This window comes from Berghia stephanieae, chromosome 4, assembly GCF_034508935.2.
Source record: "Berghia stephanieae isolate SIO BIC M18660-M18661 chromosome 4, UCSD_Bste_1.3, whole genome shotgun sequence".
NCBI classification, from domain to species: Eukaryota; Metazoa; Mollusca; class Gastropoda; order Nudibranchia; family Aeolidiidae; genus Berghia; species Berghia stephanieae.
The window spans coordinates 53,598,013-53,621,973 of record NC_088363.1 but is presented as its reverse complement, the minus strand read 5'-3'; the positions used below and the strand labels follow the sequence as shown (position 1 = coordinate 53,621,973).

General features: G+C 35.6%; 1 protein-coding gene and 1 long non-coding RNA gene across 3 annotated transcripts; one reads left to right on the top strand and one right to left on the bottom strand.

Moving 5' to 3' along the window:
- The first annotated feature begins 3,508 nt into the window (after positions 1-3,508).
- On the top strand, positions 3,509-15,070 carry LOC144970824 (uncharacterized). Of its 2 annotated transcripts, none has more exons than XR_013645030.1 (3): positions 3,509-3,584; positions 14,405-14,495; positions 14,876-15,070. It is a non-coding gene; the product is annotated as an uncharacterized LOC144970824 (long non-coding RNA). The 2 variants fall into 2 exon arrangements; XR_013645029.1 differs by lacking the exon at positions 3,509-3,584 and adding an exon at positions 3,632-3,754.
- On the bottom strand, positions 7,545-23,601 carry LOC144970822 (xaa-Pro aminopeptidase 3-like). The gene is made up of 8 exons (XM_078910886.1): positions 23,518-23,601; positions 22,717-22,995; positions 18,074-18,855; positions 17,655-17,742; positions 16,384-16,518; positions 14,856-15,043; positions 14,031-14,151; positions 7,545-12,731 (listed from the first exon to the last, which is right to left on the bottom strand). The coding sequence occupies exons 2-8, from the start codon at positions 22,745-22,747 to the stop codon at positions 12,556-12,558; spliced, it is 1,521 nt and encodes a 506-aa protein (XP_078767012.1). The 5' UTR covers positions 22,748-22,995; positions 23,518-23,601; the 3' UTR covers positions 7,545-12,555.
- Between the last annotated feature and the right edge of the window lie 360 nt (positions 23,602-23,961).

Sequence of the window (23,961 nt, the reverse complement as noted above, 5' to 3'; positions counted from 1 at the left end):
TGGGGCTGAATCGTATATTAGGCGGACGAAAAATCAACAAAAAGAATTCTGCAGTAGCTTTTAGGCATGTCTAAATGATTTTAAATATTATTTGTAAAAACAAGGATAGCATCTTCTACACTGCGCTTACTTTGGTACGCAAATAAGGGTGTAAAAGAGGTCTTAGTTGGTTATTGATTCTTAACAAAATAAGTTTTTCAAAACATTTCATGACAATTGATGTGAGAGCGATGGGTCTCAGAGCATTCATTGATTTTACTTTGTCTTTTTTGGGGGGACAAGAATAATTTTAGAAGTTTTCCAAATACTAGGGATGGAAGGGCACGAAAAAGGCATATTAAAAATATAAGTATAAATATAACATAATTGCTCTGCACAGGTTTTCAAAATTTTACATTTTATACCGTCCCGTCCAGCTATCTTCTTGTCTTTCAGGTCAAGAAAACATACTTTGTCTCATACTCACTAAATTCATCATCGCACTCTTCATTAATACACTAACGGTAATTTTTTAGTCGGTTCAATTTCGTATTCATTATTGGCAGAATCAAAACGGGCGTAAAATTTGTTCAGTTCATTTAAATCGATATTGTCAGGTAATTTAGATTTGCTTTCATTGTAATTGATAATTATTTTCCTGCCTTTCCCAGTTGTTTGTCGCCTGATTTGAAACTTCTCTCTTTTTTTGTCTTGTAACATTCCTTACATTTAATAATTTCTTCTCTGATTTCTCTTTATTTCGTTTTTAGTTCATCTTTGGTACCGTGTATAAATATATACTGTTTCTCATTTAAAGGGGATTTCATTTCTTTTGTTATCCATGGTTTATTATGTGGATAGCATTTAACTTCTTTTCTTTCACACATCTGTTTCTCACAAACTTGACACACTCAGACACACAATCATGAAGTTCATTCACACCCTCACAAACGATATGTTGGAAACTAAAAACAACAATAGTAAATGAAAGAGAGATGAGGTAAGAAGATAAAAACTAACATCTTTCCAAAAAAAAAAAAAAGACTGTTCATTTAACTATTTGCCTCTCAGCTAAGGATCCTCGCCATGTCAGGGGAAAACGGGCAATACTACGCAGAACAAAGACGACAGTATGTAAAAGAAGAACAGATACAATAGAGGGATATTTAAGGCACACCAATAATGACCTCTTTGCCCGCCTTGGGAAGTTAAGGTCCCCATCCGCCTTGCACGTGGTTGCAAGTCTGATAACCGAACGCAATTATGGGCAGGACTTAATATTGTTGTATTGGACACTATTTTGCGTTGGTTTAAGAGTATTTCCATAACAACTGGCCCATAAAAACTTGGGTTACCAGATCTACAAATAAGTACCTACTTACACGTCAGTTAAAAAAAAACACAAAAAATACAAGAAAGCCGCAGTGTATTATATAATTTATAATTCATGACTAGCCTGAAAACGATATAAGGTAACTTCAGTAATCGTTGTCTCAATATTTATTTGTGCGCATACGTTTTAAGTGTCTAAAAAGAAAAATTGCATTTGCTGATCTATTTTTTTTTTTTTATCTTTTTATACTTTGTTTCTTTACCGAGCCAACCCCCCCCCCCCCCCCCCCCCCAAATAAATACTGATATTATCAAATCACCAACTAAAATGTACTTTGGGAGCAGCAAAGACTTGATCTAGCAATGAACAAATGATCGATATAATGAGGTTCTACTGTATGTTATCGTCATAACACGGGCTCATAAGCCATTATCTCGATTAGGACAAAACTCAAGGTCTCAAAGTTCGCGGCGAAAATCGAATGTGTTGATAAATAAGACATAAAGACCCACACTCGACCCTTTTGATAATCTATAGACACAACACAAAATTGATTGAAAACTTGGGTAAAATTGCATAACATTTCTCAATATCAATATCAACGGTGAAAATGGATAATCCCAGTCGACAACATGATCTTCTTACTAGTGCCGCGCTGAAGACCGGTCCGGACCGCGGTCCGACGGTCTTTTAGCTGTGAACCGAAGACCGGTCCCAGAGGGGAAGATCGGCGGCGGTCCTCACTTCTTATCACCTTTCAACTAGTCCTTGCAAGGACCACGGTCCTACGGTCTCGCGCCATAGCCTACTACTTCCCCAGCGATTCGTTGCTTCGGTTGCCTATCTTCCACCAATCACCACCCATCCCACTTAATTAATCGCACCCACCCCCCTTTGCCATACACTAAACGACACAGACGACCATACAGGCAGACGACCACCAACCTCCACTTCCCAAACCGCCCTTTCGTGTGTGAGATGGGGGGAACAGGAGGCGCACGCCTTGGACGATTCCATTATACGGGGTAAATTTCAAAATTTACTACACCATAATGATCGCAATGACAATGATCTATGGTGAAGGCATGACCCCTCTTCTCTAATGGGTTATTGTTTGAAATGTATGTGACTACAAAAGATGTGTGTGTTTGTGTGTGTGTGTGTGTGTGTGTGTGTGTCGAACCTAGCAAGTAGCAAATCCGATTTTTTGTTTTCTTTTGTCCATCTCTTGTCACCACTCCTTTCTATCGCAGTGTTGTCATTTAAAATAATACAATAATATTAAAATTTCGTTTGGTGTTTTTACTAATCAAATAATATGAGTTTCATTAGTTTCTTCCTTCCAAAAAACCCAGTTATAACGTCTGAATTTTAAAAAAGTCCAATAGAATATTTGGGGACCCCGATAGCTCAGTTGATAGAGCACTCTCTTTATACGCAAAGGGCCAGAGATCGATCCCGGGTGCAGTCGATTTTTTTCTGAATCCCTGTCTACTCAGCAATGAATGGGTAGCTGAGTTTGTTAGATCTGGCGAAAAGTCACCATCGACCCATCTTATCACCTCATCCACCCCCTCTTATTATAACTTCACGTCTCTCTCTTACTCTTCAATGCTCGCTGCCCTCTAATGTGTGTGTGTGGGGGGGGGGGGGAAGGGGGGGGGTAGGAGTTGCGTGTGTGTATCAACGCCACGAACAACTCGATCAACGCCTTGGCGATGCCATTATCTCCGTTAATGGGGATAAATTTCAAATTTTATTAAATTATCGAACTAACAAGGAAGTGAAAGTACGGTGAGCAAATAAAGAAGGCATCACCCCTCTTCTCTAATTGGGTTACAATTTGAAATGAGTGTGACTACTCCGTGTGTTTTACTCCTGTAGGCCACGGTTTTCATCGTGTAGCGGTCTTTAACGGTTCAAGAATGAACGATCCCACGCTCTCAAAGGTCAAACCGGTTCGAATTTCCAACAGTCTCTCAGGAATGTTCAATGTCGAAAAGGACCGGTCCTAGAGGACCGGTCCTTGCGGTCTTCATTTCCCAAGGACCGTAGGACCGTGGTCCTTAAGCTTGCCAAGGACCGCCCCGCACTACTTCTTACCAGGTTGACGGCGTTACGGTGATATATAATTATTTAACATGTTTGTCATAATCAGGACAAGATATTGTAATCGAGGAGGGTATTAAATTATACATTTCAAAAGAAAGAGCTCGAGGTGATATAGCGAAAGGTCGTGTACTGTAAAGGTAAATTAGGATCCTCTTACCAGGTTGGTAGCGTTACGGTGATATATAATTATTTAACATGTTTGTCATAATCAGAACAAGATATTGTAATCGAGGAGGGTATTAAATTATACAATTTCAAAAGAAAGAGCTCGAGGTGATATAGCGAAAGAAGGTCGTGTACTGTAAAGGTAAATTAGGATCCTCTTACCAGGTTGGTAGCGTTACGGTGATATATTATAATTATATAGCATGTTTGCCATAACCAGGACAATATACAGTGCACTCTCCCGATAACGACATGGCTCGGGACCAGAGGTGCATGTCGTTATCGGGAACATGTCGTTATTCGGAAAATTTCAAGATGGCGGAAAAAGGGGTGTGGTTAGACCCTTAGAATGTACATTAATGTACCAAACATAGTGGGTGATCAGTGATCGGACTTTCCAAACATGTAAAATACACGAAGTGTGTGTGTGTGTGTGTGTGTGTGTGTGTGTGTAGTTTTGTTGTTTTTTGTTTGTTTGTTTGTTTTTGTTGTTGTTGTTGTTGTTTGTGTGTCATTTTCTCTCTGTTGTTTATCCGGGCTTGGGACCGGCATGAGTGCAGCTGTATTTAATAATACAACTGAACACATGGCCGCATTAAAAATGTTTTTTTGTTGGTTTTTTTGGGGGTTTTTTTTTTTTTGTTTTGTTTTGTTTTGTTTTTTGTTTGTTTTTTTTTTTGTTTTTTTTTTTTTTTTGTTTTTTTTTTTTGTTTTGTTTTGTTTTGTTTTGTTTTGTTTTGTTTTTTTTTTAAACTAACTGTCGGATTTCGATTTAGAGAAGAAATCCATAATCCCGGTCTGTCGCTTGTTGCTGTAAATCATAGGGCCGACTTTATCTTCCATCTGATACAACAAGTCGAAAATAGATGCACCATCCTTATGTTGCAGTGCAAACCGTCTGAGAGTTTGTAGTGCCGAATTTGCGTCACTACCCGTGACAAGAGGGGCAGCTTCATCTTCATCATCGTCGTCATCTTCGGGTGGCTCCTGTCTCTGTTTGATACTGTCAACGATGGAATCAACTGATACCTCGCCGGTCACTGCCAAGTCGCTGTCGATGTTGACGTATTCCTCGAGACCGGCATCTGCATCGTCGATACGATTGAACAAGGCAGACAGCTCCTCAATCGCTGTCGGCATTGGGTGCACGTTGAGTTGAATCGTCCTCTGACAAAGTGATCTCATTGGCTATGAGGTGCCTCTGGCTCAGAGAATGAAATGAAACTTACCGGAAACAACATATTTTAGCTATTTTTATTTTTGTATCTAGCAAAGTCACAGCCGATTATTGCTAACTCAATGTCGTTATCCGGAGAGTGGTCTAAAAAGTATGTCATTATTTAGAGTTTTATTACTAATAACATATATAGTAAAAAAAAATCGGGACTGGGGGCCAATGTCGTTATTCGGAGAGGTCGTTATCGGGAGAGTGCACTGTATTGTAATCCAGTAGGGTATTAAATTATAAACTACCCGAATTTGATGATCCACGTACTTTCCATTGTTATCGTTATCATTACGGAGGTTATCGTTTTGACAAACTGTTCATTCAAATGTCATACTGTCTTTACTGGTTTACCGCCTCTTGTGGCCTCTTTTCGTCATTATCTATGATAATTTACCCTTACACGTCCTTCTTTCGTTTCTTTCTTTTGAAATTCCAAAGTTCGTTGTCGTCGCCATCATCATCATCATTATCATCACCATCATCATATTCATCATAACATTGGCATCATCATCATCGTCATAATCATCATCATCAAGATACCTCCTCCATCACCACGTTACAATATGATCAACTTCATTTCTATCATTTGCGTCATCCACGTCTTTATCACAAATTATAAAATAAACAGAAGGGAGACTCAATTTTGAAATAATCCAGATTTAATAAGATTAATCTTGGCAATGGAAGGCAAAATATAATAAGATTCTTCAAAATAAGTATCTATATCAACTCATAATCATTATCAAAAGAGGTGTATCAATATAACAAAACTTACCAAAAAAAAAAATAATAATAAAAGTCTTGAATAATGCTTTTTTTTTTTTTTTTTAAATCTTAACATGACAATCATGAGGAGAAATAATGATGTAGTTTTGAAATCACAGTTTAAAATATAAGGCATTTAAAACAACATTTTTTTTCCGGATCTTTTCCCTGCTTGTGGGACTTTTAAATTACATCATAAATTCCTCAAAACGGTATAAAGATGAGAGATAAGACTACATTCATATCTTACTTGGTTAATGAAAAACACATGTCGTACTCTTGAAAGACATGTATTTTAAAATTTGGCCAGAAAACTCGCCCTTCAAATATGGATCGATTAAATGACCCTTATCTTGGCCAAAACTCTACAATCTGGGACATCGCGAACCCATAGATTTGAGAGTTTTTACCAAGATAAGGGTCATTGAAATCAATCAATATTTGAAGGATACATGTCTTTCAAGAGTACAGTATTGAACTGGTTAAATTATTTAATTTATCAATTGTCCGACTTGTCTGATGTCGATTTGACTTTTACAAGAAACCAATTGCATACAACCTTTACATGACATAATTGACCATGTTTTCTAAATTTCATTCAAATTAAATATAAATGTTGTATTTCATATCTTTGTTTTTAATGTGTAGAACATGATGGTATAGCTTTAAGGGTCTGTTTTAGGCATTCTTCCTTAATAAAACACTCAAAGAGGTAGACTGAGAAACTATAATTATTTTTTTTATCAATATACAGTAGAATTACTTTAAACCGAAATTTTGGGGACCTTCTAAACCATTTCGGTTTAAAGACATTTTGGTTTAAAGCAAGTTCCCGTTTTGCGATGTTTTTCAAGGGTAGTAACTATTTAAGAAATTTGCTCATTTAATCGTATCATGGGTTTCCCCATAAATGTAGTTGTTGAATAAATGCCGTCTTCGTAACCATTTTAAAAATCTGTTTTTTTTTAATGTTATTATTTTTTTTTTGGGTGTGTTTTTAAAATATTTTTGGGAGTTTTCGTTTTCAATTCAAAATTGTTGAAAGAGTTGTGTTCGGGATGCCGTGTTTTTTACATATCTGTCTTGATCAACTTTTTTTTCATCGACTTCACAGTATTTTGATTTCAACTCCAACATGTAAGCACAATGCTTTCTTTTAGACATCTTTTAAATAATAGCTAAAATAAGATCGAAAGTTCTTGTGCGATAATTGATAGTGAATGATGCGCAGCTACTCAGAGGTGAAGTGAAATGGAAATGAAAAGGCGTGTCAATGCTAAGCTGTCTACTACACACCCCTCTTTTGTTGAAAAGCCATTAGGTTCAAAGGCCTAATTTCATAGAACCCCCCCCCCCCCCTCTCACACACTTTCAATCAAAGTGGAAATGAAATGGCATGTCAATGGTAAGTTGTCTACCCCCCCCCCCCCCCCCTCCTTATTGTCGTGTTGAAAATCCAGTCAGTTCCAAAGCATCAACACACGAGCGAGAACATCTCGCTTGCGTGATTCTCCACCCCAACTCCCTCTTTTCCTCATTTTTCGCCTGCCATTCACCCGTTGTCTTCCTTTTCCAGTCTGCGGTCGTGGTGCTGGCCAAACCCAAGTGCAGTGATTGAAGTGTTTGCCTTCCCCCCACCCTCACCCTGATCTTATACTTACGCTCTTTGTTTTGATATCGCCGGGCATTATTATATGGGGCCACCTTCCCGAATTTTTGAAGAAAAATAGAGAGAGAGAAAGGGAAGGTGCTTTCAAGTTGTTTCGGTTTAAAGAAAGTCCTTCTTAGAAGTATTTCGGTTCACCGTAAGAATTAGTACAAAGATAATGAAGAAACTAGTACAATTTATTAAATTCTTTGCGGTTTAAGGTATTTTTCGGTTTAGCTTCTTTCGGTTTAAAGTAATTTTACTGTACATAGTTTAGAACTTTTAAGCCTTAATATTTTCTTGCTTTTCAATGATTTTTTTTTTGGTGACTTTTTATTTTCGAAGTGGAGTCCATAGTTTAATTCTGGATTGTCGAAAAAAGCTGTAGCAACGGAACTCAAAATCAAATAACTATAAAAATATTTATTTATTTTAAAAAGTCTTTGGGAGGTTTGGAACAAAAATTTAAGAAATTCATTTCCTTCTTTTGCATAGGTCTTTGACTCAAACTAAGTCTGGAAAAGAAAGTTCTGGTAATAATAAATTTCATGTCAGATATAAGAGCAGAAAGAAATTTAGCAATCAAAGATTATCCTTAACTAAATGTAAGGACAGAGGTATCTTTCAAGACTGATTACCAAGGGATTATTCAAAATATAAGTAATTAAAAACAACAAACATTTTTGATTATACTATTTTGCATTATGAATAAAGAGAAATCTTTTGAAACATGCAGTAAAAGTAAAAGATTTTAAAAACAAATTGTTGTTCTTTTGTTATTTTAAAATTCATTTTTGACATTCAAATGCATTTTGTTATTTTATGATAAGACGACAAATACATACAGTATTAATATTACAAAATCTTTAAAAACCTTTGAGAAATTCAATGTAATAACATACAGTTTGAATTATCTCCTTGACATAATCATGCACCCTACTTAAACACCAAAACAACAACTATAATTAAGACAATGTATTTGTTATTATGTACCCTGATCTCTGATTGAATGATAAATACAACACTTCACAGATAACAAGACTGATATCACAATGTCATAGCTTATTATTTTTTAAAGAGTAACAACAGAACATACAAACACATTCTTCTTCAGACTCACAAACGGATGGCCCTTTTTTTTTGTTGGATAGATTGGCCCCTTACAAACGAAACATTACACCCGACAGACGTCCAATGTAAACAATAATCACAGAAGAAGGAAACTGATGACCCTCTCCAACGTCAGATAAAAAAATCACCCCCATCCCCTTTTTGAAGACTGCAAGTATGAAAGATTCATATCTCCGTACTTTTCCACACTGACATTTTGGATCTATGTCTGAAAATGGCCAGCATATACCCGTAAAGAACACTGGCGTTACCTCTTTCTACCACTTGACATATTAAATGTCAAAACTCGAACGTCTGTGTCTGAAGACAGTCTCCATTTGTAAGAATCTTAATTTTTGTGAGCTTAGTTTTGTTTGCCTTTTAAATATTGTTTATATGCAAGTTGCCCTCATCATTTCAATTTTTTTAATGATCAAAAATAAACGACAAATTCACTAACAGAACTTGAGCATGAGCTTTTCTTTATATGAGCTTTACATCCGAGTACGGTGACAAAATGTGAGTAAAGAGCCTTTTCCAAGGACTCAACTATGCGCTGAGCTCTGATCGGAAAGTGAGTGTCATACCACAAGACCACATAGCCGCATAGAACACTCCCTTGATAAAGTTAGCTCAAAAGTGTCATTGAATTTGACTGGAATCTTTATGGAAACATAATCGTGATAAATTTTTGAGGTATTTCATTATTTTTGATTAAGGGCCATTATCATAACTTTGTAAAAAATTGTTATGATTATCCACATAATATGTAGATCATTTGTTTGTTTGTTTTTAAGAGCTTTACAGAGCTTAGACACATTTAGGTCATTTCAGCGCCAGTAAAAAAGAAGAGGATAGGATAATTTTAAAATCCTAGATTTACAATTAAAAGCATAAGAGAAGACAATACAAAGGGGAATGGTTCAAATAGAGAACAGATGTAGATTCCAAGAGTACACTATCACTGTTCTTACTTTGAGATCACCTAAAAGTCTCATCCAGACACAAGCATAAGTCATGACATTCAAAACAAATAAATATAACAGTACATAACAGGGAGATGATTTACAAGGAAAAAAATTACAATTACAATCTCCCAAAGCTATAACTATATATGGGCCAAGGGCTCTGGCCAGGGTCAGGACAAAGGCAAGTAATCTCATTCCAAGGCAAAGACAAATAGCAAGTTGGAAAACAGATAAAGGGTAATAGAAGATACATAATTGCCTCCATGCTCACTATGGGAGGACCAAAGAATCCACCCAGATATGCAGATCATTGCTTTATACAGTTCATGCCACCTTTAAGCACAGTCATCGGGAGGAGGCTTAATGCCAAACCGTGCTTGAGTTCGAAATAGACATAATCCAAAGACTTCTATGAATTAAATTTCATGAGTCATTTTCCTCTGTTGGTTAGCGTACCTGTGTATAGCCTGTAAGCGCGTGTGCATGTGTTTATGTATGTGAGTGTGTTTGTATATGAGTGTGTGCACCTGCCTTTCTCCCCCTCACTAGCCTTCTTTCAATCTCCTTTTCTCACACTTACAGCTGTGAAAGGGAATGGATAACAATAACAATTAACAATCAGAATCAGATACGGTCTTGGTCTTGTAATAAGCGTGCCTGAAGCTGAAGTTACTGTACTTAAAGTCGTGTAGTTTATATAGAAAAAATTTGGTAAGAGACAATTAGCGTGGTTTAGTCCGACCGTGTGCTTAAAGACGGCATGGTCTGTACCTGATAATGAATACTGCAATGAAATAGTTATAAAATAGCCAGATCCAAAGACAAGCAGCGATACATAACAATGTCCAAAACCTGAGTTATACAAGATTGATTATCTCCCCTGATTTCTATTACAACAAGTTGAGATGATGGGCATATATGTATGTGTAAGTGCGAGGTTGAGAGGATGAGGACTGGAGTAAATCCTAAATCTTTACTTGTTATTTCATGATTTGAAGTTGCCATTTTTCACAGTGTTTCATTAATAATGTTATGATTTTTTAGGTTAAACATGTTAATCTGAACACAGCAGAGCTTTTAAAATGGTTACTGTTAAAATGATACTTGCACATGAAATAATAAATGAAAAGAAATTTGGACTACAAAATCTAAACTATGTTTAGTGTAAACAGCTCAAATGTAGATGGAGTAGGAATTTGTCTTTCTATGAAATAATGAAGAGAGATAAGTTTCTGAAATAGAGACAGAAATTGGCAGTACCAGGATTCGAATTCGTTTCCTAAAGTTGGTATATTTATGTGAAATAACACATACAGATAAAAACATATTAATAGACATAGAGAAGCTGCAAGTGTGAGTTGAAATATAACTGTAAATTATATTGAAGTTACATGCACACATATGCAGGTATCCACATCCAAGTTAAATGGTCATGACATTTACATAGTCATTACAGTATTTATGCTCAGTTTGATCCATGTGTACACTTTTTAGAAGTCGACAGTAGTGCCACACAGAATAGTATCTAGAATTAAAGCTATATTTTTAGGTGGCGTTTTTATGCACCTCCGTTGGAGGTGTACAAAAACGCACGGTTTTATGCACCTCCATTGGCGGTGTAAAAAAAACGCATCGTTTTATGTTTTGTTTTTTGTTTTTAAGGGTTTTACGGCGCTTGCAACACATTTAGGTTATATCAGCGCCAGTAAAAAGGAAGAAAATGGGATAGTAAAAAGTTCTAGAATTACAATTAAAGCACCCAAGAAAAAGTAAGACATAGGGGAACTGGGAACAAATAGGGATCAGATGTAGATTCCAAGAGCATACCATCAATGTACTTAGCTTGAGATCACCTATAAGTCTCATCCGGACACAAGCACAAAATCCAACAAGGAGGAATACACTCAGATGCTTACATCATACATTCAAAATAAATATAATACATAACAGAGAGATGATTTACAAGGAAAAAAAATATCATCTCTCAAAACAATAACTATGCATTTGACTGTTTCCCTCCCAGCCAGGACTCGGGCCAGGGCCAGGACAAAACCAAGTAATCTAATTCCAAGACAGAGACAGAAAGCATGTTGGAAAACAGATATAAGGGGATAGAAGACACAGTATGTACCCCCTGCCCACTATGGGAGGTCAGGATCCCCACCCAGGCATCGTTTTTATGCACCTCCATTGGCGGTGATGGTTAATAAATGAAAATGTTGCATACATCCATGAGGTTTAAATAGTTTTAGATTGTAGTTTTGCAAGCTGCTTAGTGATTACCGATGTACGTTTATACAATGATAATAAATCAAAGAATAATAACAATAATTCAAAAAATCAAAGGTTAAAAAGAAACATGACACACAAATACTGATCTCAAATAAATAAATAATTTTAGACAAATTAAAATCGAAGTTTTTTTTTTAATATGATAAAACGTTTTTGAAAAAAAAATTTAAAAAACTAGTCTATGTCTTTCTCAATAAGGAAACTTAAAAAAGAAAAAAAATATATCTACAATGGGAATCGAACCCAGTACTTTCAAGGTTAAAGTCTGACAGCTTGTCCACTGCGCTACGGAGCCACCTGACCATTCATCACATTTAATAAGGTCTTTTAAAATATTATTTTACCTTCAATGCAAAATAGTATACAAATGGTGATAATTTAAGGGTTGCCTCAAGAGAGGTAGATAAACAGTAGTTAACTACAGGATCTTTTTCCTACTTTGTATCTGCCAACTAATCGTTAGCTGATTTCATACTGAGACCCACCATATCATGTTGGGATGAGCAATGTGCTGAAAATTAAATTTTATGGCACAATCACGAAACTTGAAATTAGTTTCTCTTCATTATGGTTAGAATAAATACTGTTTCTTGCAATGTAAAACACTCAAAGTTTGTATTTCTCATTTCTTTATTTCTAAATTCACTTTGGGGCGTATTACTCATCCTGACATAATACCATTTAAAATGGTGAATCACAATTTCAAATCTGCAGATTGGTTAAATAAAAACAAAAATAGCTCTAAACTTCTCATCTAACTGTCTTTGGAACCTCTCTCAAGACACCTTCATACTTTCCAATATTGTACATATTATTATATCAAGTCCTAAGCAAAGAGAAGGCTAGTTGGCCTAATATCCATTCCTGAATTATTTGAGTTATGAAATCATCATCGACCATTACCCAACACTGTGCTTGATAATCTATGAATCAGGAATTTGAAATTAGGGGGTGACTAGCCTTCTGTACTTCTGGTCATCATGAGGGCCACAATGTCATCAACGGTCTTGGGACAAGATGCTGACAAATTCAAAGGATGTGATTCTGTGATGAGAATGTCGTCTTCAATGCGAATTCCAATCCCTCTCAGTTCTCGGGCAACATCATAATCATTCTCTGGTATATAGATGCCTGAGTGGATAAGGGGGTAAAAAAATTTTTTAATATTTTAGGTAAGGCAGGAAGATACAATTTTTTTCTAATATTAGCCCGACTTTCATACTTTTGAGAGATGCCTAATGTTCATATTATGTCTGTATTTATTGATGTTAGTGGATATTTTTCTCAAAACTTTGGAGTTGTTAGTGGGCTCTGAGCCTGAGACACAAAGCATTTTCATGTCATACTTGAAAATAGCGATGCCATCCTTTAAAAAATTGTATGAGTTCAAATGAATGAGTTAACCAAAATGAATATAATTACACAATGAAAAAGTCCATCAAAGATAGTTGGGGAAACTTTTTACAGGCACATTACACTACATATATGAACAAAAGTAATCCCATCATTTTGTTAAGGCATAAACAATTGCTGCATCCACCCATCCACACTTCCTTCCCCCCCCCCCCCCTCCCCCTCCTAAAGTTGTACATTTATTGTGATCTATTATTGTGATTTTTTTTTATTGTGCTAGTCTCATAGCTCCATTGGTAGAGCATCCAACTCTTAAGCAAACAAACACTGTTTACTCCCCAGATGGTTTTGTAAGACAACTCCGTCAAACACAAATTTGGCAGTTTGCTCTACCAAAGATTAGACAGAAACTAATTTACAACAAAAAAAAAAAAAAAAAGCAAGAAAAGAAAAATAAAAGCATCCTATATCGAAAGGATAGCCATCATCATTGTCTTTTTCAAACTACAGAAACCAGGATAATCTTTATTTCCACAGGTCTTATGACTCCATCAATAATTTATAAAGTTGAGCCTATCTGCAGCACAGCTGTTACACTCAAAAAATTAATTCTAAACCCACCGCAACACTCAAGCTAACCTAGTTATTGTGTTTATAATGACTAAAAAAGGAAAAACATTTTTTTAAAAGAATAATACATCTAATACACTGAACATTACTACAGCTATTCTAGGAGACTAAATCATGAGCATAATCCGTCAATTGCATGCAGTTCAAGAAGAAAATAGTCAGAGACATTTGGGAAAATTAACTAAAAAGCAATTTTAAATGTTGAGCAAAATTGAATATCACACTTTCGTTTTAATGAATAGTAAATGTTTCAGGATCAAAACCCATCTTACGCCAACAACAAAAAACAAGTAAAACAGTAATATTTCATGTAGAACATGGATAGGTGAGAGGAACAATTTCTACAGATTCAATCGGGATAAACAATGGCAGAAACTGAGCTTTATTAGACTAAAAGGAATTAATGAGTTAGAAAATAATTTCCACTTATCCTTGTCATGTGCTTACCTGGCTCTATGGTAACAACCATGCCTGGCTTGAATTTCAACTTCCTGGAAACTAGACTGGTGTCATGGACGTCCATACCCAAGTAATGTCCAATGTGATGAGGACAGTACTTACGGGACATCTGAGCGGGAGGAAAGAAAACAATATTCTTTACTTCTCTTTTCTTTAAACAAAGTGTAACTTTCAGCTCAGTTGGAACTCAGTTGGAAGAGCACTTCCAGGTTCCAATCTACCTGGAGTATATTTTTTTTTTCTGATCCCTCTATCCACCCAAAATGATTGCATAGCTGAGTTTGCTAATGTTTGTGATAGACTAGCATGTTATGTCAAGGGAAGCCAACAATTGTTTCACTTTATATTTCTTTAAAAACCAGGATGAAATCCAGATCCTTGGACTGTAGTGCCCTGTGGGATTCGTTTTGTAACGTGCATTGTCACAGACTTGACTCAGGCAACAATCAACAGGTAAACCACTTTGAAAATAATGTATCCTGAAATACCTTAAAGGGATTTTTAATTAAGAACTCTTCAATATAGTGAAATTAAAAAGTTGTACAAATTTTAATAAATTCTAGGCTCATGAAGCTGTGTACAGTAAAAGTATGGAGTTAAAATGAACACAACAACTTTGAAAAAATAAAGTTATGAAATGAAGAATATTTTGGGCTCAAAACCCTTCTCTAGCTAACAACAAAACTAAAGTGATACAATACCTAAAACCAAAAGAATCTTTTACATATTTCATTTTTCAAAGTCGTGATGCATTCATTTTTATTTTAAAGTATTAAGAATTGGGCCAGGAGGAATGAGGCATGCATATCTAACCTGAACTTTTTGTTCTTTAGATGCCCCAAAAGGGATGATCCCCAACTGTGTCAGCTCAGAACCGAGGAGATCAAGCATGTAGTAAAACATATCATTAAGGCTTGAATTCACAACACATCTCTGTATACACGCCTCTTGAACACGAAGAACTGCATTGTAGACTTTTTTCTGTGCTTTGGTGAATTTACCTGAAATAAAATAAAAAATAAAACATTTATTACAGGGTGTTGACAGCTCATTGTCATCATGTTATGCAGTGCTTCACGAGACACTGCATTGGCTATCAAGACTCTCCACTCCAATCTTTCCTGCATCTTCTGCATCATGTCATTGTTCCTTTCTGTCTCCATTCATTTAGTCAAACCGTCTAACATCTATGGTCGGTGCTGGCCTGGTGCTCTTTTTCTGTCCAACTTTTCCACTGTTATCAAGTTTTTCAACCCTATCTTTCTCATAATATGTCCCATGCATTTTGCCTGTCACTTTCTTATCTTCCCCATCAACGACTGAGAGTAATCCGCCATCTCAATCACTTCTTGTTTTTATCTGTCCATTCTACCTCAGATGGTAAAATACATCTCAAAAGCAAAAGGACTGGTTTGGTCAACTGCTCAGTTGAGCTCATTTTCTGACCCCTATATTCACCCAGCAGTGATGGGGTGGCCAGGTATATTACATCTGGGAGAAAGCTTGTTACGATAAAATACCATTCTATCCAAAGGATAGAAAGTATTTGATATTGCCCATTTTACAATATATAAAATGTAATAAACTCCAGCTCACTGAACATTATGACTTTGAGGACTAGATCATTTTGCTTTTGGAAATCATAACACGTTATGATGAAATAATAGTCAAGTGAACTTTCAATTTCACACTTTTCATGTTTATTCCCAATCTATTACACCGTTTACAGGACTTTATCGACTATGACCAACCTCACCAGCAGTGTATGTTTGAAGTCTTGCCATTTCTGTGTCTGACTCAACAGCCACAACTGTGCAACTGCAAGAGCACGACTAAATGGCATAAACTGGTTTCTACTGCATTGCCATCAGAGGGCAACAGAAACAGATTTATAAAAAGCTCTTGAATCAGACAGAGATGTCAACTTCATCATTAATAAATGTACCTAAGGGGCTACAAATCCGAGGTTGGTTTAGGTCATCTTCTTGTTTCTCATACAAATGAAAAAAAAAAAGATTTGGTAAAAAAGTGAAAGAAAAAAAAATGTTCAAAGTAATAAGACTTTATCATAGATTTATATGTCATAATGAGATATACAACAAATGTCTTTTTCACACGCCCTATTGAAGATCATAAATACTTCTTTTAAGTCAGGACAGTGCCAAGGCAAGAACTATTTCATTACTATCTTATGTTGGCATCTTCACTCTTAAATGCATGACATACTGTTATGTCAAAAAGTTCAGTAGAAAAAAAAAATAATCATCAATGCATATCTACAGTTTTAAATCTATTAACTGAAATCACATGTTCAGAGATCATTATCATATTTAATGATTACCAGATACTGGCCATGTCCTGGTGACATCACTAGCATAACCATGTAGTTCACATCCAGCATCCATTAAAACCATATCACCATCTTGGACGACCTGGTTATTGGTGATATAGTGGATGATGTTGGAACGGTTACCACCTGAAATAAACAGTGATTGTTATGACGTACATCAGAGGTTGGAGTTTAAATTCATAAACAAGGAAAAAGTGAAAGGGTCCCAGCCAAAGGAGAAGTCTGAGAATCCAATTAATTTTGGAAAAGTGATTATAGATTAAAAACAATGCAATCTTTGAAAGATATAGTTGCCTTAGCAATAAAAAATATAGTATGTTATGGGATTAATTTCTAACTGACATAGAAGCCTGTCAACTCAAACTGTTATGGTCTCATTGCCGTAATGTAAAAATATTCACAATTGCAAACGTCATTGAGCATTTGGTTCAACCATTTTTTTTTAAATTTTTTTTTTGTTTGTTTGTTGCTTTAGGTCTCTTCCAACACAATTGAGGTTATATGAGAGACCGCTGAAACAAAAAAACAAGCAATCTAACAAAAATAGTACAAATGTCAATCAAAATCATAACCTAAAGATATCATAAGCTAAATTATAAATAACCAAGAACAAACAGGCAGAGGATTTACAGGAAAAAAAAATATCCCCTGTCAAAAATACAATCACAAACCAAAGAAGCAGGATAGGCTAGTAAAGAGAAGAAGAAACGACATCACTATCGGATCGTACACCCATGCGAACATCATAGGTATATGATTCAAGGGTGATGCTCCCATCCAACCACCCGCAACCATTTTTTTATGACCAAGAAAAATCCATTGAATGAAAGTGAAAATTAACAAGATGTTTTCATCATTCGACTTTGCTGTGCTGAAATTATACATTAAAGGTTTGCAATGATAACAGAAAATGATAATTTTAGAGGACAAAAAAATATTCAAAATTAAGTGATAACATTGTACATATTAATAATTTCTAAAATGTATCAAATTTTAGTCCTTTATTTTATACAGAGAATGAAAGGTCGTATATGTAACAGTAGAAAAAAAAAGTATCATGGATTCAGTTAATAAAATGCATGGTTAACCAGTGAAACTGAAAATAACTTTTTAAAATCCCCAAAAGATATCAGCTATCAAATAAAAAAGATATACCACATGCATCAAATTAACAACCAAACAACAATGCTTTAAAAACTCGCCTAATTTTGAAGCATCCATTTGAATTTAGAATTATATCTTTGATAAAACTTAACACAAACCTGCCACTACTGGAGGGTATGCCAGATATTCAGCACCACGCATCCTGCACTCAAAGTCCATTTTAGCCCACAGTTGGGATTCATTGATCTGAAATTAATAAACGCTGGCATTTTATTCAATTCAAGGTCTACTTGGTTTGATTTATTATCTTCATCAACAACAATAACGATGGTGATGATATTAATGATGATAATTATATTAACAAGAAGAAGAAGAAGAAGAAGAAGAGTTGAAGAAGAAGAAGAAGATGAAGAAAAAGAAGAAGAAGAAGAAGAAGAAGAAGAAGAAGAAGAAGAAGAAGAAGAAGAAGAAGAAGAAGAAGAAGAAGAAGAAGAAGAAGAAGAAGAAGAAGAAGAAGGAGAAGAAGAAATAATAATAGTAAAAACATAAGTGGTGAAGATGGTGCACTTATTCTTACCTGAGGTTTGGAAAATTTCATGACTTCCTTGAAGGCATCACAGGTGATTTTGGCACTATTTTGCATCAGTTGGATTTCAGACGGTGATTTAACAGCACGAAGTGTATGAGTTAACATTGGAGCATTCTCTAACATCTTGTACCGCTTTTCTCTTATCAAATCATCTATAACTCGATTATGAGCATCATTATTAACAGGCTGTAGATGTTGATACCACAACACATAATCTTTATGTTCAGAGTTGTAAAATTCTAGATAGCTTTTCAGTTTGTTTGACACAAATGCTGCGTCAACACCAGTTAATGATAAAGCACCCTCAGCACCCGACCTGGGTCCATCCCACAGTTCCCTATCAGGGTCTTTGGATGGCACAAACAACGTTGAAGTGTGAGTTCCATTTAATGCTGAATTGGTGTCAGCTTCAATTATCAGAACACTATTTGGTTCTTGGAAACCACTGAAATACAAGAAATCTGTATTTTGCCGAAAAACGTATGGAATATCATTCGTCATGTACGACGTGGGTGCAGATGGAAATACAAATAGATGGTTTTTAGCAGATTTTACACCCTTATATGAGTGGGCTGCAAGTTTAACTAAATTGCTTCTCCTTGCATGAAACTCTCCTTTTCTAATTCCAGGAGTTACTTCTCCATCAGCAATCAAATGGGGATGGGTTTGAGCTGCTGGTTGTCCAAAGTGACGAACATGAAGTTGAAGACCAACATTTGCTGGGCATTTAATGAATCTCATACATGTCGAAAGGTCCTGAAATGCAGCTCCTGTTTAAAGAGACAAAATTGTGGAAAATAATTACTAATCTTTAATCTACATATTTTATTTTGTGAGAAGTCAAACCATTTTAATTTCATAAATAGACATTTTGGACACAATACATTTCAGTGAAACATGGACACTGCAAAGCCACTGGACGAATCAATGATTGGGTTTGGTTGAATCACAGCTTCACTGTATCCAGTCTATGATTTATGGCTGATATTCAATAACATCACCAAAGATGAGAGATTCTTTTCACATATAGTTGAAAAAATGTCTTTTAAATGACACTTTTGTGAGGACAGAAAAAAATCTCGACTTCAATCCAGATCAATCTCAGTCTCTTTGTGTATTAAGTGAGTGCTCTCCCAGCTGACAGGACCCTCTTATGTTAAAAAAAAAATTAAAAACAAAAATGGAATTTTTTAACATCTTTGTTGGGAATTAAATTTTGTAAAGCGTAGAGTAATCAAGTTCAAGCACTTGGATAATCACCTATTTGATCAAGGACTTGTAGTGTTAATCATTTCAATTATGTTTCTGTGAGTTAGGTTTCAGTTGCAGTTTCATTTCGCACAATTACATGAGCTCAGTGCAGTAATCACTAGCTTGATCATTATGGGATCTCAAAAACCCTATGCTTGGATTAAATCATTTCTTTCAATGCGACCTAAAAAAGTCAAGGTTGAAAACAAAATGTCATCATCACTTCCAGTCCCGTCAGGTGTACCTCAAAGAACAGTTTTAGGCCCACTTCTATTATGATATATACATTAATGATATGAAAGTAAAGTATCAAAAGATAATAACCTTCTTTATTGGGAAATTCAAACATCAAAAGATTGCAATATGCATCAAGAAGACCTGGACAGGCTACAATCATGGGAGAAAAAGTGACAAATGGAATTCCACTTGAAGAACTGCCAGCTAATTCGTATCATGAACAAAAAGAAAATAATAGGTTCAGATTATTATATACACAATGAACAATTGGAGACAACACAAGAAGCAGAATATCTTGGATTAACTGTCAACAGCAAAATGTCTTGGCAGTACCACATTTATAAAGATTGTAAAAAGGCAAATACAAAGCTTGGCTTCTTTCGAATAAATGAATTAAATTGTCCAAGCAGCATCAGATAAACTTTCTATAAAGTCTTTGTACTGGCAATTACAGAACCTAGGAGTAAAGAACAGATGGAACAGCTCGAGAAAGTTCAAAACAAAGCATGTAGGTTTGTTTGTAACAACTACAGGAGGACTGAAAGCATCACTGGTCACCATGACAGATGCACAATCCAAAAAGCCAAAGTCATCTATAAGGCCTGTCACGAACTGACAACAATTCCAATTGATAGCCTTATTCCAAATGAAAGAAAACAGCACTCGTACCAGGTACCGCACCACGAATTAATGCTCATTAATCTCAACTCGTTTTTCCCCAGGCTCCATACGAATATGGAATTGTCTGCCCAAATATAGAAGAATTAAAGACCAAATGGAATTTGACTGCAAAAACAGATAAGATCATAATGAAGGCTTAGGCATATATCCATTTGTCCTCACCACGTTCACAGTCATGATTATCTTTGATGGCACATAGTTGTGACTTGTATTCTTCTTCTTCTTTCAGCTTATCCCGTAGTTTGCAGGGTTGCCATAATGAATGTCACATCTCCATGCATCTCGGTTCAGAGCATCTTCCTCCAGGCCCAGTTCTTTCATATCGTCCTTTACATTAACCAACCATCTAGTCTTTGGGCGTCCCTTTTTCCTCTTTCCCACTAATTGTAAGTCCAATGCTTTCCCTCCCAAGTATTCCTTCTCTCGACTCTTTACATGTCCAAACCATTTCAATCTAGTTGCGACTTGTACTTGTATGATTTAAGTTAAAGTTGAGGATGCATTTGGAATTTCTCAGCTAGTAGAGTAGCAGCCAAATATGTAACTAGTTGGTGTAGTTTAGTAGTTATGTCCAAAATTAAAATGGAATTCTGACTAATGCTAATAACCAACATATCAATAATGTATACTTCAAATATTGTTTTGTGTTGATGTAATTTAAAGCGCCAAGAGCCACATTGTTGAGGATACTGTGCACTCTATAAGAGTCTATTATTATTATTTTTATTATTATTATTATTATTATTATTATTATTAAGTAGTAGTAGTAGTGGTAGTAGTAGTGGTAGTAGTGGTAGTAGTAGTAATAGTAGTAGTAGTAGTAGTAGTAGTAGTAGTAGTAGTAGTAGTAGTAGTAGTAGTAGTAGTAGTAGTAGTAGTAGTAGTAGTGTAGTATAAGTAGTAGTAGTAGTAGTAGACGTAGCAATGGCAGCAGTAGCTGTAGTGGCAGCAGTAAGAGCAGTAGTAGTTTTGAGTATGAGTGACAATGACATGTTTATGGCTCAAAAATAGTATTAACTAAGAGGCTGTTACGCAGAGGGTTACGATGTGGATGTTAGTAGTGATCAACCCTGGTGTTGAGTCCACATGGAGTCAGCGATCTCCAGCAACTTGATCAGGTGAGTTTCCCTATGTCGGTGGGAGGAAGTGTCCGACTGGCAAAAACTGAGCACACACGAGCGCAATCAATGTACATCGCAGAGGTCAGGCAGATTGAAGTGTCTGACCCCTGCTATGTCTGCACAGTTCAATATGTCACACAAGTGCAGCACAAATTTGTCACCTAGCCTCTTTCCAGTCTCGTCAACGTAAGCAATCCACACAGGGAGCACGCAATTGCATAGACTAGATTACGGTCAGTGCATGCAAATGGCTGCCTGATGTCCCAAATATTGTCTGGAAAGCTGACTCTGTCGTACTCCCACAGGTGCCCACAAGTCTTGCATCAGGGTCGCATGCATAATCTGGCTTTAGGCCCATCCGTGGGTATGGGCTCCCGGAAGCTTCTGAAAAGGAGGTCCCTCAGGTTTTGATCCCGTCAGTATGTTTGCTACAAATAGGCGTTCTGAGAAAACTCTGTGAGTGTCTTCAGATAATAGTATAGCAACTTATGATGTAAAAAGATTTTTAAAACTTTGAGCAAGATTTGATAGTTGTCAACAAATTAGAGCATCTCACATGTGATGGGAGAGAGTTCCAAAAATGGGGTCCGAAAAATGAAAAGATTGCTCACCGATTTTACGCAAGGACTTAGGTCTGAGATGTCAGATTATGACACTTGGAATCATCCAACGTTGGAATCAACCAACACAAAGAATGAGTAACTTTTTTTTTATCATATCATTTATATAATGCCTTACATGATATAGGAAATGTGATTTCAATGCTTTTACCTTCTATGCTAATTTTCTAAACAATTATTGACTCACAATGCATGTGATAGGTTCATTTTGTTCTTGATTTTGGGTTGTTTTGTTTTGTTTTGTTTTTTTCTTTTCTTTCCTTTTTCTTTTGACAATCTTCTTGAACTTCTTCTTCTTCGTCTTTCACAATGGCATTGGGCTTAAGATAAAATTATTATTATATTATGATTATTATTAGTAGTAGTTGTTGTTGTAGTAGTAGCAGTAGTTAGTGTTATTATTATTATTATTATTATTATTATTATTATTATTATTATTATTATTATCGAACTTTAAAAAATGGCACGTTTGAAAAGTTTGGCCATGGTCTCCGTGTAAACTAAGCAAGTATGTTAGGGACCTCACTCCTTTACCAATGCCCAGATTTGAATATCATTTAATTTAATGCCACTTCCTTCCACTTACACTACACTACTTTCTCCACTCCGTGCAAATCAACATGTAAATGTAAACACTACACGTAACAACAGCACTACTAGACTGTGTAGTCTATTGTAGCACTGTAGTGTGCCATGCACACAATACCATTACCATACTCACCAGCTGTCCACATTTTATTGAGACGACCCATCTTTTATGTCATCTGTCGATCAAAAATTATGTTTTTCTAGACTTGATCGTTGTTTGCAAGTCAAGAAGTAAAAGTGAAGCATTTCAGTTCAATCATCGTATTCTTGACATGACCATGGGCATGCATGAATGAATCATGAGGAATGAATGTTTAATCATAAATTCTGCTTGACCAGCTGAGCGATGTATTTTCCATAGTTTCATAATAAACAAACAACGATGTTTTTGTTTGTTTTGAACTTTAACTTACTTATAGAGCAGTAAAGTTAGGTGCCCCAAACGTAAACAATAACAAGTTGCTAGTGATTTCCGTTAGGGACCGGAATAATTTACGCACAATATAGGTCTCCCAATTTTGTAGTTTGAGTTGTAGGCAATACACTTTCAGTATTGAAAATATGTTTACATAAAATCTAACAGTTGCAGAAATAATAATATAAGGCTAAATTATTATGAAAATCAGGCTCCGAATAATTCTCGTTTTGTTCACACCAGCGCAATAATTTGCTCTGGTCTAAAAATAGATAGACTGTAACTTTTGATAAATTTTAGAAAATTTTACCTTTTGTTCCATAAAATATCCATATCTAGACATTATTTGATGCATGATCGAGTATTTATGAATATGTGTTTCTTTTGCCACCTAACAGCCAAATTTTAAAGGTTATTTTTTTCTATTATTTACATTGGAACGTGAGCTGTCAAGACAGGAACATGTGGTTTGCCACGTGCTTCTCGACCTTTGTTTACGTTTGGGGCACCTAACTTTACTGCTCTATCGAAGGTTGATTCCACCGATCTACTCGGCTATCTAGTTTCCGATTGACCAGTCTACTTTCGTTTCAGTGAAGAACTGTGGATTGCCAGATCATCTCTACTGGAATATAGTCCATTTTTTAATGAAAAATGAGACTAAAAACGTAAAGAAAAGAAAAAAGAAAAATTTTGATGGTGTATTTAGGATTTTTTTTTTTATGTTAGGTAGCTGCAACAGTAAGTCTCGTTTTTTAGGTGAAAAAGTTAAGAAGTTTAAATGAGATTGAGAGATCTATGTTTCGCTCGCAGAGATATCTAGATAGAAATATATGCATTGTTGTTGTTGTGTTCCTCAGACAAGTTTTACTATTCAACATAATGCATATTTTGAAATTTAACTGTCTAAGATTTAATTAGATCTAATTTCAAAATGATTTACTTCACTCTTAAGTACAAACA